The 18,156-nt window shown below is 39.9% G+C and overlaps 1 protein-coding gene across 1 annotated transcript; it reads left to right on the top strand.

The window, feature by feature from the left end:
- Positions 1 to 4,958: 4,958 nt before the first annotated feature.
- On the top strand, positions 4,959 to 17,402 carry slc12a1 (solute carrier family 12 member 1; the record flags this gene model as incomplete). Its single annotated transcript, XM_079736325.1, has 26 exons — positions 4,959 to 5,222; positions 6,466 to 6,609; positions 7,008 to 7,083; positions 7,719 to 7,814; positions 8,293 to 8,432; positions 8,527 to 8,637; positions 8,726 to 8,837; positions 8,989 to 9,116; positions 9,595 to 9,679; positions 9,852 to 10,027; positions 10,266 to 10,373; positions 10,539 to 10,662; positions 11,472 to 11,573; positions 11,782 to 11,937; positions 12,111 to 12,210; positions 12,305 to 12,416; positions 12,910 to 13,050; positions 13,709 to 13,815; positions 14,304 to 14,386; positions 14,860 to 14,985; positions 15,691 to 15,819; positions 16,135 to 16,246; positions 16,377 to 16,463; positions 16,584 to 16,719; positions 16,932 to 16,999; positions 17,267 to 17,402. The coding sequence occupies 26 exons, from the start codon at positions 4,959 to 4,961 to the stop codon at positions 17,400 to 17,402; spliced, it is 3,159 nt and encodes a 1,052-aa protein (XP_079592451.1).
- Between the last annotated feature and the right edge of the window lie 754 nt (positions 17,403 to 18,156).

The following is an 18,156-nucleotide window of genomic DNA, read 5'->3' as shown; positions in this document are numbered from 1 at the left end:
GTGTGTGTTCGTGCAGGCACTAGGTTGTATGTACTTTACATATTTGTGTGTGTGTCTGCGCATGCGTTTATGTGTGCGTGTTTGTGTATGTGTGTGCCATATCAAAATAATCTGTCTCTTGGCCTGTTGCTTTCACAGCTGGTGGTAGAGATATGTCACTGATATAGATTTGATTCAACCATGTGAAATAAATCAAATTTGTTCATTTAAAAAATTGCCTGTCAAGTCTGCAGTTCATGTGTCAATGTACCTTTTAAATGAAAATATTTGAAATTGAGGGAGGACTAGGAAGATTGGGAACCTTGAGTAGACACTTAATGTGATGTTGTGTCTGAGAACATTTTCAGATCAAGGCAAATAGCAGATGCCAAGAAATCCTTCCTCTTTAGAGGAAATGACAAAGCTTTTTTTTCTCTTGGCTAACTGTTCTGTCTCTTAGACCAACCTGGCAGCAAAGAGAGAGACACATATATTTATGTTTGCATGCATGTATGTAGGCTATTTATGTATGTATGTCTGCCTGTCTGTCTGACTGTGTGTGTGTGTGTGTGTGTGTGTGTGTGTGTGTGTGTGTGTGTGTGTGTGTGTGTGTGTGTGTGTGTGTGTGTGTGTCTGTGCAGGCACTAGGTTGTATGTACTTTACATATTTGTGTGTGTCTGCGCATGCGTTTATGTGTGCGTGTTTGTGTATGTGTGTGCCATATCAAAATAATCTGTCTCTTGGCCTGTTGCTTTCACAGCTGGTGGTAGAGATATGTCACTGATATAGATTTGTCTGTCTGACTGTGTATGTATATATATATATATGTGTGTGTGTGTGTGTGTGTGTGTGTGTGTGTGTGTGTGTGTGTGTGTGTGTGTGTGTGTGTGTGTGTGTGTGTGTGTGTAAGTGAAAATGAAAATAGACACATTTGCTCAACCTTAAAGCATTTATTTTTAGAGTGTCTGGTGGATTAGTGTTTGCTTTTGGTTTTGGCTTGATAAAGCATATGGGGTTAGGGCTAACAACAGCAGCATGTGAGAGCAGTGTATAGAGTAAAGTACCTGTTCGTTTGGCAGCATGCATTCATTCATTCAAGGCAACACTGAAACAGCTTTCCTTATGAAGGCAGGGCTGTTTCTCTGATGCCATTGCACCACCTCCCCCGCGCCCCTCACACATCACCAGGAATGTGATCATTATTGCTCCACTCTTTCCATATCTCCTTCGATCTCACCTGATGTCCTTCTTTGTTACTTATGTCCCATCCTTATCTCATACCTATTCTTAGAGCCAAATCCTAACCCTAACCACATGACCACATGATATGACTGCAATAAAAGTGTGTCATTCAAAGTTTAGCATATGAGCTAGTTTTCGATTGTAGTTTTTCATATTTCCTGAATGCCACGATGTGCAGCACATCTTTTTATTGGCTATTTCAAACACCACACATAAAATCACAATCCCAGATTTTGGGATTAGTGTGAGTGATTAGTATCAATGAAAACATTAGCATCAAATAATACATACATTACAGAGACCAGTTATGTGATTGTATAGTCACTGTCGGTGTATCTAAAACAGCCAGGCAAAGAGAAAGGACTCAAACACAGGGCCCATCCAGGTGTGGCACTTTTAACTATGGTTTATCATAAATATTACAAATTATTAGCTGTGGTCTTTGGACCTGATAGCAGTGTCTTTGATCTACCATGATAAGTCCAACACAGTCATTCGTGTCTTGCCTTGTCTCAGTTTAAAGGCTATGCTACAAGAGTAAACAGGCTAATTCTACCACAGTAAGAGTTATTCTGTAACAGTGCATTAGTATTGGTGCGTTAGGGTTGTGGTTGGGATATGGGGGGGTTAGGTGGGTGGGTGGCCGGGAGGGAGGGGGTAGGTGGGCGATTATGTGACTCTGACCACGATAATTGTACTTTAGTGAATCCTCCTCATATAGAAAATAAAAAAAAAATTATTGGTGCGTTAGATACAGTTGAAGGCTGTTCGAATATTCCCCACACAAGCACTGTTAATAGTAAATACTATTTTGCTATCCACAGCCTGTTAAGAATTAACACATTTCCTAATTAGCCTTCTTTTACATAATTGTTTGGAGTGACTTCCATTCATTGAAGTAAGTATCCTAAGAATATATATTTTTAGATCAACCCCAAATGTAAAGAATCTACTGAATTTTAAGTGAATAATATGTGGAGACAAAGTAAAATCTTAACAGAAGCTTAGGGCAACTTTCAGTTAAGCCTCCTTACACATGTACATGACCACCATATTATATATTTTACGTCTCTATGCTTTTTTTTTGCATCATTATACATATTCTTTTACTTTTCAGGTTAAAAATTATAAATTGTATTTTCACATAAAGAATACATATGGGATATTGCATCCTGAATATCATAGCAAGAACACAGAGCAGTTATTGGATTGTGCTCGACACTCAGTTTTGTAAACAGCCATTCAGGATGTCAGTCTTCAGACCTTGCTGATACAAAATAGGATTTGGTGACTCACCACTGTGCCTCAGCCCGCATAATATGTCAATGATTAATACAAATGTTCTACTTTTCTTTTAACTAGTGTAATGATTAAATCCATTTTAAAACAATCACTAAGGAATTAATTGATATAACTAAGATAATAACTAAATATAATAACTGTTAATAATTATTGATTGGATTCAAACCTTTTGCTCCATGATAGTGTTAACTATATATAACTTGATAACCCAAAAGACTGGAGATACCGTTTCTGGGTAAGGCGTACAATTATCTATTAGATTGGGTTCTCCTCATAATAATCATATTTAAAATACTTATCTTGCAATTGTAATCACTAGCCTGTTTTATGTATTTCTCCACTGTCCCTTTTAAATTATGATTTATTCAATTGGTCCGCTACGTACATAGTTGTTCTGAATATAAAATCATTCAAAAGTGATATTGATTTTGGTGTGAGGGACTCTGAGACACTTATTCCTCAATTAAATTACAAATATTTTAGCATTTTAATAGGGATTCTTGTAAAGTTGCTTGGATCATATATTATTGCCACAATGACCCATTAACTCAAACAACTATGTCCTCTTATGTGCTGTGTTTGATTTAAAATCGTAACATTCAATGATATTTGATTCTTAATCTCAGATTGTTATTTCTATCAAAAATCAAGTTAATTGATTTACCACTTTGAAACAAATTATGTTCAAACATATTATGCTTGTTAAACAGGCATCTGAGTGTATTGTCAGAATACAAAACAATGCAATATTCAATATTCCGCTATGTCAAGCAGAAAAAAAGATCTGTGTTTTTCCTTGGTTTATGATCATGTATAAGCACCGTACCACCAGTAGGACTCTAATGACCCAGAGCGCATTCTGTTTCCTCCCCGCGTGTCATTAGTGTAATAGTGGTGTGGACTGCTGTTTCCAAGGGGAGTGAAAAGTGGATATTCTCCATGAACCTTAGGCTGCATCTGTACCTTTGTTGAGATGAGAACCTTTTCTCAGACCCCATGATGGACCATTTGATGGATACAATCTAAAAATCCCCATGCCATTAAATATAACGATTAATGCTATTGGTTATAGTTCCTTCATTTTGTAGATCCAAAAACAGCATCATAGTTTGGGTTGTAAAAGATATGTGAGGCACACAGAGTCAGGATTAAATAAGACAACACATCCCATGGTGGAATATTTTTAACGCAGCTATGACTCAGTTGAATCTGAAGTTATTTACCCTTAGATGCCTAACGGTATCTGATTAGCTCTTGGCCATTTATGACCTTTTTGCAGTCACATGCAGCATTTTGGATATTTTGTAACACAGCCAAGGTCAAATGCAGTTAATGTGGCACTGCTTGCCTGGAACATCAATCACTGCTGTGCATAAGTAATAAGGAAGTGTACATGTTGAGTGGTTCTTCTAAAGGTACTAAAGCCGATACTAAAGAAGTCAAGCGGTAGGAGAGAATTGCCTCCAGTGTGTTCCTGAGAACTACCATTTTCTATTAACAAATTTTTCTCCCTTTATAGCCATACCTGAGTTGACCAGCGAACACTTTTATATATTATTATAATAATTAATTATTATTTTTAATTTATTATTTATTATAATAATGACAACAATAACAACAACAATAATAATATATAATAATAATTATAATAATAATAATAATAATAATAATAATAATGTATCTGTAGTAGTACTTGTTATTGTCATCTTCATAATCAGAGTGAGAGTCAACCTGACATATACATTAATGACCCAACATCTGGGACAGGATGTTTATACAGGTGCTACATTTGGGATATTTTGAGAAATAGTCATAACGCATGAACAAACAACCTCGACCTTGAAACTTTTCCTGCATGCTGATGCTCTGTCACTTTTTGGTCCTTAGTTGTAAACTTCCATTTTGGTTATAATATGGTGATTCATCTGAAGGAGGATCAGGAAGAATCCGTAGACTCATAAACTGCCACTAGAGAACAACATGTGCTCCTGCTAGGCACTTTAGACAATAATATTAGTGATCAATTCTACAAAGCCCAAGCGCCAAGCGCCTTTATCTCTCCCCGGGCATTTATGACTTGGTTAATCGTTAAGCAATGCCTTTGTGTCCACTAGGATGAAGCAAGGACATATCTGACAACCCTCATTCAACTTTCCCAGGGTTGATCCACGGCTGACCAATAGCTGACTGCCGTTATATGGCCCTGTTACACAGAGTATAAAGCGGGGGACATCACAGCTCAGATTCCATAGGACAGCCTTAGAGTGGCTCAGGAAAGCATCAATAGGTTCAGGTTCAACACATATCTTGTTTGCTTTGGTCCAGTCCTACGGATCTGTATCCTGCATGACCATAAGAGGTTGCAGCAAGGTGACGGATCTCATTGAAAGAGTAGGGTGCACAGCTGCTTCTATCTGGCATTGAGAAACATCTGATGGAGAGCACAATCAGTGGCGATGGGGAGTTTGTCAACCAAGCTTTTGACAGCACAGGTGACAATGAGACATCGTTTTCCGGAAATGGCAACGGCGTCTCCAGCGGTGACCACCGGGCGGTGCGTGCCTCCGTGGTGAGCGCCTTCGGTCACGACACCTTGGACCGCGTTCCCCACATTGATCTCTACCGCAACGCCGGAAGCATCAGCGGACACCGGGCTGTGAGACCTTCTCTGCAGGAGCTTCACGATGTCTTCCAGAAGGTCTGTGTGCTTGTGTTGTGTGTCTTTGTGTCTAAACAGAAAGAGAGAAAAGGACTCAAACTAATGATGAAAAAGTGATCTCTGCACTATATACAAACTCCCCAGAGCAAGCAAAGGTGAACCTTTGAACTTCACTGCCTTCTGTCAACCTCTGTCTTTGGAGGATGTAAGCATGTGCACATAAAGGTTGACATGGATTTACTTTGCCGAAAAAAAAACTGTTTTTCCCATTTGCTTTTGCACCATGTCTAGGACGTTAAGGAGTGTGGATTCTGTGTTGGATGCAACTTTTTACCTAAACCATATCATATGCACAAAAAGGAAAAAATGTGATGAGCTGCAAGATTTATATAGGAAAATCTGATTTGTTATTTAAGAAAGAATTTCTAAATGAAATAATATACTGCATAAAGCTCTCTTATATGGGGAATGCGGTTTACGTAAGACCCTAAAAAACTCTTATGTTTACTGCTCTTTAAGAGACATTTAAATTGCTCTGAGCTGCAAAAGAGAATGGGACAAAGGTCATCAGAGTTTTAAAGGTTATTAAAGCTGAACCAAGAAGGACGAAACACTACCTAAATAGATGCACTTGTTTCTTAATTTGAATGGCGTTCATCTTTGGGATTACCTTTATTTCAATTTTAATTGTGTTATTGCAGTTATTGATATAAAATAGATATGATCTTCTGAGCTCTTTTATCCTGACATTCAAGGTTAGGGTTAGAATTTGAATGGTGTTCATCTTGGGTTTTACCTTTATGTCAGTTTCAATTTTGTTATTGAAGTTATTGATATAGAATAGATATGACCTGCTGATCCCTTTTATCCTGACATTCAAGGTTGGTCAGGTATTAGATATAGATATCAGGGTGTAGATAATGTCAGTGTCATCTTGGACTTTTGATTACTTTGCCAACATTGTATGAATCGGTTTATCTGTTTAGGTGTGGCTAAATATATTGCTAAATCATTGGATTAATATGTAAACACAATGCCCTAATCTTCTTGCTGTTTATATCAGTTTTATTGGGAAGACAAGAAGACACAGACCTTGCTCGGACCCAATAAATCCAACCCATCTAAAATAATCACGCAATGTCGCAAATGAATTCCCATGAGACAAATTTGGAAGAGAAATAAGGCTCTGTATTTATAAATGTCAATAAATGATTTCTATGTGTCAAGAGAAGGCTTCCCCTTACCCTTTTGTTTGCCCCTCTTCCCATCGTTCCCTGCGCAGGGTGGCGATATCTCCGTGCCGGACACGTTGGCGGACGACGAGGAGAGCAGCGAAGGGTCACCGTCAGACGACCTGGAGTCGGCTCTCCCTGTTGAAAAGAAAGAAGGCGCCCCATTAAAATTTGGCTGGATAAAGGGGGTCTTGGTGAGTTCAATTGGGGCCACTGTGGACTAGCCCTTTAACTTTATAGGAACAGACTCTCAAATCCTCTATAAAAACACACCTGGGCATCATTTTCAGTACTTTACATTATTAAGTTAATATGATACTAGGTTCATAAATGATTGTTCGCACTGAGATGCAAACATTTGCAGATAAACATATTTCCTTTTTTGAATGATATTGCTTAACTATTTGTATCCCCCTTGAAATGGACTATATGAAGGGTGCACATGTGTGGTGGGGGGAATCAGTCCTGTGTTTAATCGGGCCTTATCCTGTCATAAACCTACCAGCTCGTGCCAAGTCTGAAGTGGAAACCAACCATTGCCTGCCGACATCAATCGTAACCACTTGCTTGCTCTGTGGCTACTTTCCTACAGGTGCGATGCATGTTGAACATCTGGGGAGTCATGCTGTTCATCCGTCTGTCCTGGGTGTTTGGTCAGGCCGGCTGGGGTGAGTTGAATGGCTCTCCTGCTTTACAATGAGGCGTGGGCTGTGATATTGACAAACATTCCAGACCATCCCCAAGTCACCTGACTGCATTACTTTCGACATGGGTCCATATACCATAGTTAGTAAGGATTCATTTCCATGTTAATAATTTTATCTTAGCTCTGAAAGGATAGGTGGATGTGTGTTCCAGGATGTGAGGCAGAGCTGGTGAAAGCGGTATTATAATTATGCAGTCCTCCACTACTTTGTAGTGAATCATTGTCTTGGGACTGATTCAACTATCTGATATATGTGTGTGTGTGTGTGTGTGTGTGTGTGTGTGTGTGTGTGTGTGTGTGTGTGTGTGTGAGAGTGTGTGTGTGTGTGTGTGTGTGTGTGTGTGTGTGTGTGTGTGTGTGTGTGTGTGTGTGTACATGTGCATAAGTCTTAGAGGTGAGATGAAGGGGGTTGAGGAAAGATCTGAGTAGCGTTGAGGTGAGGTCGCTCCTGTATTTAAGCATTTTAAAACCAGAATGTGTGTGAGGGTCCACCCCCTCTACATTGGCATTTCTAACAAATGCCCCACTAAATATGTTGGGTCTTGTGTGTGGAGAATAAAGATTTGTTTTTTGATTTGCGTAACTTTTGCTTTCCAGGCCTTGGGATTGTTGTTATTCTCTTGAGCTGTGTGGTAACCACCATCACTGGCCTTTCCATGTCTGCTATTTGTACAAACGGAATTGTCAGAGGAGGTGAGAAAACACTTTATCATCACAACACAATAGCAATTACCTCTAAACCCTTGTGTCTTACACATATTTTGTTATTATTATTTTATTAGTTTACAGACACACTGTCTATTCCATCGTGCAACATACAATTTAGTTCATACATAATTACTGCTCTACGTTTATGCATTGACCATCGATACAGACATTTCCTCTAATTTCTGAAAGACAACTTCCCTTGCCAGGAAACGTTGTTAAGCATTTGGAAACAGGGAAACAGGGCCCTTGGAAACAGGGTTGTGAGAAAGAGAATCAAACAGGAAGCAGGGGAACAAGTTTCTTGGATAAAGACACAAAGTTACAAACTGCACCCCGGAGAGATCACCATAAATAATGTTCTTCCTGATATGTAGTCAATGAATCCTTGATTAGGTGATTAATCATCCACCATTGTGTGTGCGTGTCTGCAATTGTCTATTTTCCGTGGTCTTGGTCTTCACAGGAGGAGCCTACTACTTGATATCTCGCAGCTTAGGACCAGAATTTGGAGGCTCCATCGGTCTGATCTTTGCGTTTGCCAACGCGGTGGCCGTATCTATGTATGTGGTTGGATTTGCAGAGACTGTGGTTCAGCTTCTCGTAGTACGTAAGCATGCATTACAGCAACTATCTTAGAACTGAATATTTGATTTTTATCAATGCTTATCCGTCGCCCTCTCTGCCTCCTCTCTTCCAGGACTATGATTCCATCATGGTGGATCCTTTAAATGACATCAGGATCATTGGCTGTATCACAGTGGTGCTTCTCCTGGGCATATCATTAGCTGGTATGGAATGGGAAGCCAAGGTAAGAGAAAGAGAACAGGAGGATGGCTAGCATGGTCAACCAACCACATGAATGCATGCTTAAAACTGTCCTTTGATTTCACCAATAGGCCCAGATTGTTCTGCTCGTTATCTTGTTGGTAGCCATCGTCAACGTGTTTGTGGGAACCTTCATCCCGGCCACAGAAACTAAGAAAGCACAAGGCTTCTTCAACTATCAAGGTAAGATACAAAAAGTTACAATCTGCATTCTAAACAAACCCTCATGCTGAAACATTTCATTCAGATGGTATAGCTTAACCAACCTTGTGTTGGTTAGGCTCCCCCTTCCTTCTCTAACTTTATGTGTATTTTTTTGGTGTTTTCTTTGCAGCAAACATATTCATGGAAAACTTTACACCAGATTTCCGAGGAGCAGAGTCCTTTTTCTCAGTTTTTGCCATCTTTTTCCCTGCTGCCACTGGCATTCTTGCCGGAGCCAACATCTCTGGAGACTTGAAGGTGAATGTCGAAATTGGTGACTGTTGAAATTGACCCAAAGAATTCATGAACCACAGATTCGTTAGCCTTGTGAGACCATACATATATTCAAGTCTGCTTTTTGCAATAGATATAAGTCTGGCATCGGCTGGACGGCAGTTGATTTTCAAATTGAATGTTCAAAAACCTCAAGAAAATCAGAGAGACCCTCTTGTTGAATCCAGTTGGAAGTGAATAAAAAACATATTCTAATCTGAGAAAAGTATTCTGTGCAGACATGGCATTTTGACATTTCTGGAAAATCGAGACACACAGAATGTGAACTTGCGAGATCAGGATGCTCTCACGAGACTAACATATTCCCAGCCAGATGAAAATGAAGAATAATACAGAATAATTCATTCAGAGTTTTCTTAGCTTTAAACTAACTTAATGTGTTCCGATCATTTGCTCGCTGACAATGGAATTTATTGCTGTGTTTCATGTTATGTTTTTACAGGATCCTCAAGCAGCCATTCCTAAGGGCACCTTGTGGGCCATTTTTATCACGGGTGTCACTTACCTCGGAGTAGCCCTCTGTGTCTGTACGTATTATATAAAGCTTGATTTATTTTTGACATATTCCCATTTTTAAAAAAAGAATATGGAAACCAAATTGGTATCACATCCAATGTTTGGTCCTGCACACAATACATTAAATCCAGATCTGACAGTAACTTCTATATTCCTAAGCACTGCTCTCATTGTGTTTGTCAGCTGCCAGTGTTGTCCGTGATGCCACTGGAAACATGACTTCCTTTATCAACACCACATTTGGACCAGTAGAGGATTGCAATGGTCCTTCAGTGGCTGCCTGTGAACTGGGATACAACTTCTCCTCCTGTATTACAAACCCAGATTCCTGCAAGTTTGGCTCGATGAATAACTTCCAGGTAAACCGGCCCACAGGTTTCCTCTAACTGTGCTTTACCATGACCTCTTCAGATGCTGAGAAATGCCCCCACCCCAACACACACACACACACACACACACATGCACGCAAGTTATATACAAATACAAGTTATATGAATGGGACTATAGATATAAAAGTTGAATGTTCCCATGAAACGGAGTCCCTTTTGACCCAATTTCTTTTCCTTCTTCGGAAACTTTTGACATTCTGCCCTGCAGGTGATGACCATGGTCTCAGGATTTGGTCCCCTCGTCATCGCCGGAACATTCTCAGCCACCCTATCCTCTGCCCTTGCTTCACTAGTCAGTGCTCCCAAAGTCTTCCAGGTTGGTCCAACGCACACCTAGAAAAAATTTCACACCAGTTAGTGCTTATTCATTGCACCTGACCTTGGTCATGAACATGGTAGATTCACGTAAGTAAAAGTATTCAACGACACGTTAAAGCGTTCTCAGTTATCCTCTTTTAACAGTGACTCTGTTCCTCAACAGGCACTGTGCAAGGACAACATCTACACAGCACTGCATTTCTTTGCTAAGGGAAGCGGCAAGAACAACGAGCCCATCCGCGGCTATGTCCTCACCTTCATAATCTCTGTTGCCTTCATTCTCATAGGTCAGTAGAGTCAAATGAGTGCTGGGTTATCATCAGTTTTCACATTTAAACTTCAATAAACAGATGTTCCCAGGGGATAGAGTACAAAAAAGGCCATCGAGAAGAGGCTTACTTTGTAGGTTACACAGAAAACTAAGGCAAGAAGTTGTTTTTAGTTGTTTACACAGTATGCATTAGGGTAAAGCCTGGTGAGACCATCTATATATTTAAGTTGTGTGAATATCAGTCAGTCTGGCATTGGCTTGACAGCAATTGATTTTCACGTATGGGCATCGTCTTACATTGCTCAAAAACTCCAGAAGATCAGATCAAATAACCAAGGGATGCTCTTGTTCTTCTCGCTCTTGCCTAATCCAATCCAAAGCCAGGAAAAACATGTCTGAGGAAAGCTTATTGTGCAGATCTCTTCAACATCCTTATTCGGTCTACCTCAGATAAAACGTCTTTGATTGCTCAGTCGATTGATACACTGTCTTGAGAAACAGCAATAGTTCTTGAAATCTGCAGACCGTGGAGCTCCTTGCCTTTTCACGGTCTGAAAATCCCTGTCCCTTTGCAATCTTTTTTCAATGGGCTTGGGGCCTGACAGATCCGTAGAGAGCAACCGAACGGGAACTGAAATTTATCTGGAAAGATCCCAACCCAATAGGCTACGAATGAATGATATCATCATACTTTCAATGATAATCATACTAAAACCACAAAGAAGTGCCATGCGAACTCCCTGCTCACCACTCCCCTCAGTGTGGTGCATGCTGACGGAACTTCAGGGGACCTCCTCAGCCTAAGTCTGCTTTCTGTGTTTGTAGGCGACCTGAACGTTATCGCTCCCATCATTTCGAACTTCTTCTTGGCCTCCTACGCTCTCATCAACTTCTCCTGCTTCCACGCCTCCTACGCCAAGTCTCCAGGTCGGTTCTAAGCACACATACATGAGCATGTCCCTGATCCATATTTTGCTTATTGTTTTCTTCATGCATTGGCTTTAGAAATGGCATTCTTATCAGGAATCGGTCATGGATTATTATTTTTCTTTTATATATAATAGAGGTTGTAGCGTGCATGATAAGGAATCCATAAAATAAGATGTTTGCTTTACATTTTTGGCGTTCTCCACAGGCTGGCGTCCGGCATACAGATTCTACAACATGTGGCTGTCGCTGGTGGGTGCGGTGTTATGCTGTGTTGTCATGTTTGTCATCAACTGGTGGGCCGCGCTCCTCACCTACGGCATCGAGATCCTTCTGTACATCTACGTCACCGTCAAAAAGCCCAGTGAGTGCAGTGCACGTGATGCATGGCAAGTGTGCAAAATGCTTCAATGTGTTCATATACGCAGACCTTTAGTCTTTTTAGCCATTATATTTGTGTATTATTTGTTATGAAATCACCATTGGCTTTATTACCATCAGCATCAGCATTAACACATTAACCCTGCCTTCTTCTAGACGTGAACTGGGGTTCGTCCACCCAGGCGGTGACCTTTGTCAGCGCGGTCAGCAATGCCCTGTCTCTGTCTGGCATCGAGGAACATGTGAAGAACTTCAGGTACCAGACCGACCGCAGGAGCAATTCCTCAAATCGTTGACATGAAAATTGTCAGTACTCTCACATTTCCCCTGTTCATCCACTGCTCCACTAGGCCTCAGATCATTGTCCTTACTGGGTCGGTACGCACTAGACCGGCTCTCCTGGACCTGGCTCACTCCTTATCCAAGACCTATGGACTCTGTATTACCTCTGAAGTCTTTGTGGTATGTGATCTGAAACAACTGACTTCAACCAGTTGTTACCAAGGGGGGCTTATCAGTGTCTCATATGTCAAGACCTGAGGGGTGATGTGGCTGGGATATGCTCCATTCCTTTGATTTAAAAGCAAATTAGGCAGGAGAATGCTAATTTCCATTCCAAGGAACAGCTGTGGCCATTTTTATTCAAATTTCAACCTTTGATTCAAGTGTAAACCTGTCACCTGACTTTTAAAAGTAGAATAAAGTATATATGTAGGTGTGTTCTTTTAACAAAGGCAGAGAAATGCCAAACGTACTAGAGACAGGGTTGAGGGTCACCTATTTCCTCTGAATTTAAAATAGAGTTTGTAATTGGTGGACACACACACATTCATATATAAATTAATGTATAGGTAAATGTAAATACCATAAATGTATAATGTATCTTCATCATGAAGCTTGTACCCGTGCAACAAATTCCTTCATTCATGAGCCTAACTGATTTTTACCTTTCCAGGGCCCAAGGTGGAAGGTGCTTCAGGAGATGAACGCTGGTGTGGAGAAGAACCAACTATGGCTTCATAAAAACAAACGCAAAGCATTCTACACTGCAGTGGCCAGTGATGACTTCAGGCAAGGGGCAGACACCCTACTGCAGGTCAGCTGGTCAACATATGAACGCATGTCTTCCTTGCAGTCTGTTAGTGTTTTGAAAAGAGAAGTTTCAAAACACTAACTATGTATTTTTAAATGCAACAAATGCAACATATGCACTTTGACTTTAATTCAGCACAAGCTTTATACTGTCTCTTAACTTTGCCTGATCCAACACAAAGTGTGAATCTATCAGCTAGAGATAACTGTGGTTTCGGGCCAGACCAAGTCTCCCGGCAAAGTCTTTATGGACACAGCGAGTGAAATAGTTTAATGTGGGGCAACAAGATAACAAGTGTTACAGCTCTGTCTATCGCAGTGGCCAAAGGATATAGCTTTGGTTCTTTTCAAGGCTTCTTACTTCAAACACTGAAGAAGTATAAAAGTTAGAATTGATTAACAAAAGCCCTGTGGCTGAGGGACAGAGGCAGAGGATCTTGTCCATAATCAGCTCGTAACTTCAGGAAGTAGAATATCTTCACAGGCTTATCTTGTCCCAATAAAAGGCTTCTTTTATTGTTTTATTGATTTGTTTTTATTTGTTTATTTGTAATGATTACATAGTTTATACCCGTAAATCAATTGTCTGGGTTTTTTGTTGTTTCAGCAGTCAATTGGGATGTTGATCTTTATGCTGTTTGTTTTAACACTGCTGCCAACAGGGCTCTGGTCTGGGCCGCATGAAGCCTAACATCCTCATGATGGGCTTCAAAAGAGACTGGAGGACCGCCGACACTCAGGCCATCAAGAACTATGTGGGAGTTCTCCAGTATGTCACTCACCCTCACATTTATGGTGTGTGCTTGTGTATATGCGTTTGTGTGTGCGTTTGGCATACACACACACACAAACATATATACAAGTGCACACCATAAATATATACACCCTTACACATATACACATACACATATTTTCACACATTACATACTCACACTAACACATACACATACACGCACACAAACTCACACACATTCTTTCTCACTTAAACACACAGGCACAAACTTTCAATCTCATACATAAACATTCACACACATACACACACACACCCACACACACCCACACACACACACACACACACACACACACACACACACACACTATCCTCACATTTAAACACACACACTAATGCATGACTGAGCACACTTTTTAGATTATTAAGCAGTTGTAATAATCGAATAAAAGAAACACTGTATATGATATGCAGATGCTTAATGATGGTATCTCGGTATCCTGATATGCCCCTTGTCTTTGTTCCAGCGATGCATTTGACTTTGAGTACGGCACTCTGGTGCTCAGAGTTCCTCAGGGTCTGGACGTGTCTCAGTTCGTAGAGGAAGAAGGTGGGTGCATTAATATGAGCCCCTCTCACAAATAAACTGACTAACCTACAGTATCAAAGCCATATGTTTTAGTGTTCATACATTTAGTGTTGTTTAATGTACAAAATAATGCACACTAAATATTATAATTTTTTGTTTCACTGAAATTATTAGGCAAATGTACCTGATTAAGAAATTATAAGTATCCTTCTTCTTAGCTGTATGACGTTTTGGTTATTTAATAAAGGCTGTGTTGGATTGCAGGACGTCTTTCTATGAAGCTAGTTTGGTAATGTCAACACTAATTTACCATTTAATTAATATTCCTGGTGTACATTAGAGGGCAGGATAGTGAAATGTTCCAACTCCCAGTTGATGGGTTGTAGGTTCTTAAGTAAGTGAAAGGCCTCATCTGTTCCTGTCCTAGAATTTACTTTGGATAAAACATGTCAGTTAAATTACTAAATACTATATTGCTTTCTGCTGCTCTCTAGAGGAAATGATGAAAGCTGCGAAGGAGCAAGAGGCTCAGGAGAAGGAGGTCATGTCCAATGGAGTGAAAGGAAAGGGAAGGTTCAGGAAATCCAGGAACTCATCTCAACAAGTGCTCACCACCAGAGGTATACCACTTCTACTTTCTGAATTATAAAATAGCATGTGATTCCGTATTCCTTGCAACTTGACATAAGTTTAGTTATGTAATTGTAAAAGATGACATCATAATTGAGAGTGCTTCGGAGAAAATGTCATTGTCTTAAACAGAACACATGCCCATTGCTTTTACAAAAGTAGCCTTCAATTCAGATATCTTTTTGTTAATAAAGTTCTCTATCCTCTGTCATAAATTATAACACAATCAGCGAGCTCCCAGAAGCACATCGATGGGGGTTTGATCTAATAAAATGGCTTCCCTTGTCCAGGAAGACTAAGGTCTGACAAAACAGTAATTTTACTCAGACAGCGGGGGGCCTGTTATATTAAGCATATTTATAGTCTGCTTCTTCCAGTCTTGGACACACACACACACACACACACACACACACACACACACACACACACACACACACACAGACACACACACACACACACACACACACACACACACACACACACACACAGGGTGTCGACACATTATTTTGCCAGGCATTGCTGGAGTGTGCAATGTGCAGTCTAATTGGAACATGAGATTTCAGAGCTGGCTGTCCCTGCTAATGTTCTTACCGTTCCTCTACACGGAGACAGACACTCTCTGTCATACTGCATTAACCCCCCCCCGCTACACCCATATGTTAACTCTGGTTGTGTTTATTCCCTCTGTCCACCAGTATCAGTGTGCAGCCCTCCACCACCACAGGTGGCCAAGATTAACGACATGCTATTGGAGGCAAGCACTCAGTTCCAGAAGAAACAGTCCAAAGGCACCATTGACGTGTGGTGGTTGTTTGATGATGGCGGTGGGTATTCATTGCCTCTGGCCTCAAGCATTCGCATCACATGCACTGTATGGCGCCCTTATTGGGGCATTTTCCAAGACAGACGACACACAGAGAGGAGCATTACACTTTCAGCCATAGATATGGAAAAACAGTTTCAGAACTGACTAACTGAATAATGCTATGTTGAATGAATTATTTCTTTTCATATTCCCGCACTATCTTCTGACATTGTTTGAGGGAGAAATAGGCCATGAGATATTGATTGATACTAATTTTAACAGAGTGGTGAAAAATAATGGAACAAATTAATGAATCAATGAATGTCTCATCCAGGTCTGACCCTGCTGCTGCCATACATTCTCACCACCAGGAAGAAGTGGAAGGACTGTAAATTGAGGATCTTTGTTGCCGGGCAACCTGGACGCACTGAGCAGGATAAAGAGGAGTACGATTATTATAAAAGTTTATGATAATAATTACACACATTTATTTTATAAAAGAAAGAAGCTGTTATTTTTTCTTATAATGAGTGCAGGAGTCCATTAGAGTCCAACAAAATATTCTTCTCTCTACAGCATGAAGAACCTGTTGATCAAATTCCGAATTAACTGCAGTGACATTAATGTCATCGACGACCTTCATATCGGCCCCAAATCAGATAGGTAAGTGTGTCGCTTTTCTATTGCTATTGCATTGCTCAGAGTCCAGAAGGGGGGAATAGTGGTTTAAGCTTTCTTTAATGTTTTAGAAAATAATGTATAAATCCATGGGCTTCCTTTTAGCTGGAAGGCATTTGAAGGCATGATTGAACCGTTCCGTCTGCATGAGGGTGGAAAAGACAAGGCCCGCAGTGAAGCATTGCGAGAAGAATCGCCCTGGATGATCACAGACGAAGAGCTCAGCAGCTTTGAAGAAAAGGTAAAACAACCAGATTGAAAAAATACACCATAAATATATATATATATATATATATATATATATATATATGTGTATGTGTATATAATACAAATGCATTCAAGAAGATATACAGAAGACAGACAGATTGTGTTTCTTTTTGAGTCAATTAGTAAGTTGATAACACAGTATTTTGGTCTGTTTATTTGCATACAAATGTCTGCAATTGTTTACAGACTAACCTGCAGGTGCGTCTGAATGAGCTTCTCAGGGAGAACTCAAGTTCGGCTAACCTCATCATAGTGTAAGTATGGACCATTAAGGTGAAACATCCCATACTGTACGGCTCGAATGAAAAATGTATTATACATATACATACATATATATATATAAATAAAAAATACAAATGAAAAAAAAAAAATATATATATATATATAAAAGCCCCAGCAGATAAGTGTGGGCAGGTTCAACACTGTTTATTTTTAAAGGAAGGAAAGAGGAAAAACATATGTTCATAGTACAAAAAAGGGGTTGAACTGGGTGCTTACTGTTTTCCCTGTTACCTTTACAGGAGCATGCCTATTGCCCGCAAGGAGTCTGTGTCTGATCACCTCTACATGGCCTGGCTGGACACTCTGACCAAGAACCTCCCTCCCACACTACTCATCCGAGGAAACCACAAGAGTGTCCTCACCTTCTACTCCTGAGCAGGAGGGAGAAGACAACGGCAGACAACCTTGCTAAAATTTTATTTTCAAAAGGAAATTGTGGTGTTTTATTTTAAGGGAACTTGTGCCGGAACAGACTCAAAATGCAGAAACATTTACAACACGACTTTAGTGATGTTAATCTCTGGAGTGGTCGGCTATCTGAATGCATGGAATAGGTTTCAATGCTTACAAAGTAGGCAAATAAAAATCTAGAGTTGGTAATGCTTTTTCCCCTAGCGAGGCCACAATACAATAAAACAGTCGTATGTACAATTCCACCACACCTTGGCATGTTGTTGGTTGGCAAAATGGCAGGTCACTGCTATCAAAACATTTTATAACTGTAAAATAAAAGCATTAATATAGAGTATATCAATACATGTTTAGTATTTTTGATAGTAAAGAAGGACTATTGTAAACTCACAGGTGTTGGGTATATGCTGATTTCTGTCATTAGGGCCATACAAAAGTATGCACTTTTGTTATTGTTTGACATGCATAGTGTGTTGCTGTATTATAAAGCCGCTTATCTATTTCATATGAATGTCTAAATATTACAAAGGGTAGGCTATTCATTTTTTGCCTATAGCCTAGTAACATACTCCTTTGGGTTAATGGAAATTGCTTAATTGTCTGTATATTTTTGATTCAGAATTATATGTCCTATCGTCTTATTAAATGTGATCATTTCATTGAAAGAATAATTAAAATATTGTCTTTTTATTTTTGTATTTATGATTTCAGATTATTA

Source organism: Pollachius pollachius (assembly GCF_949987615.1).
Source record: "Pollachius pollachius genome assembly, chromosome: 5".
NCBI lineage: Eukaryota > Metazoa > Chordata > Actinopteri > Gadiformes > Gadidae > Pollachius > Pollachius pollachius.
The sequence above is the reverse complement of the archived record's forward strand: the minus strand, read 5'-3'. Positions and strand labels throughout refer to the sequence as shown.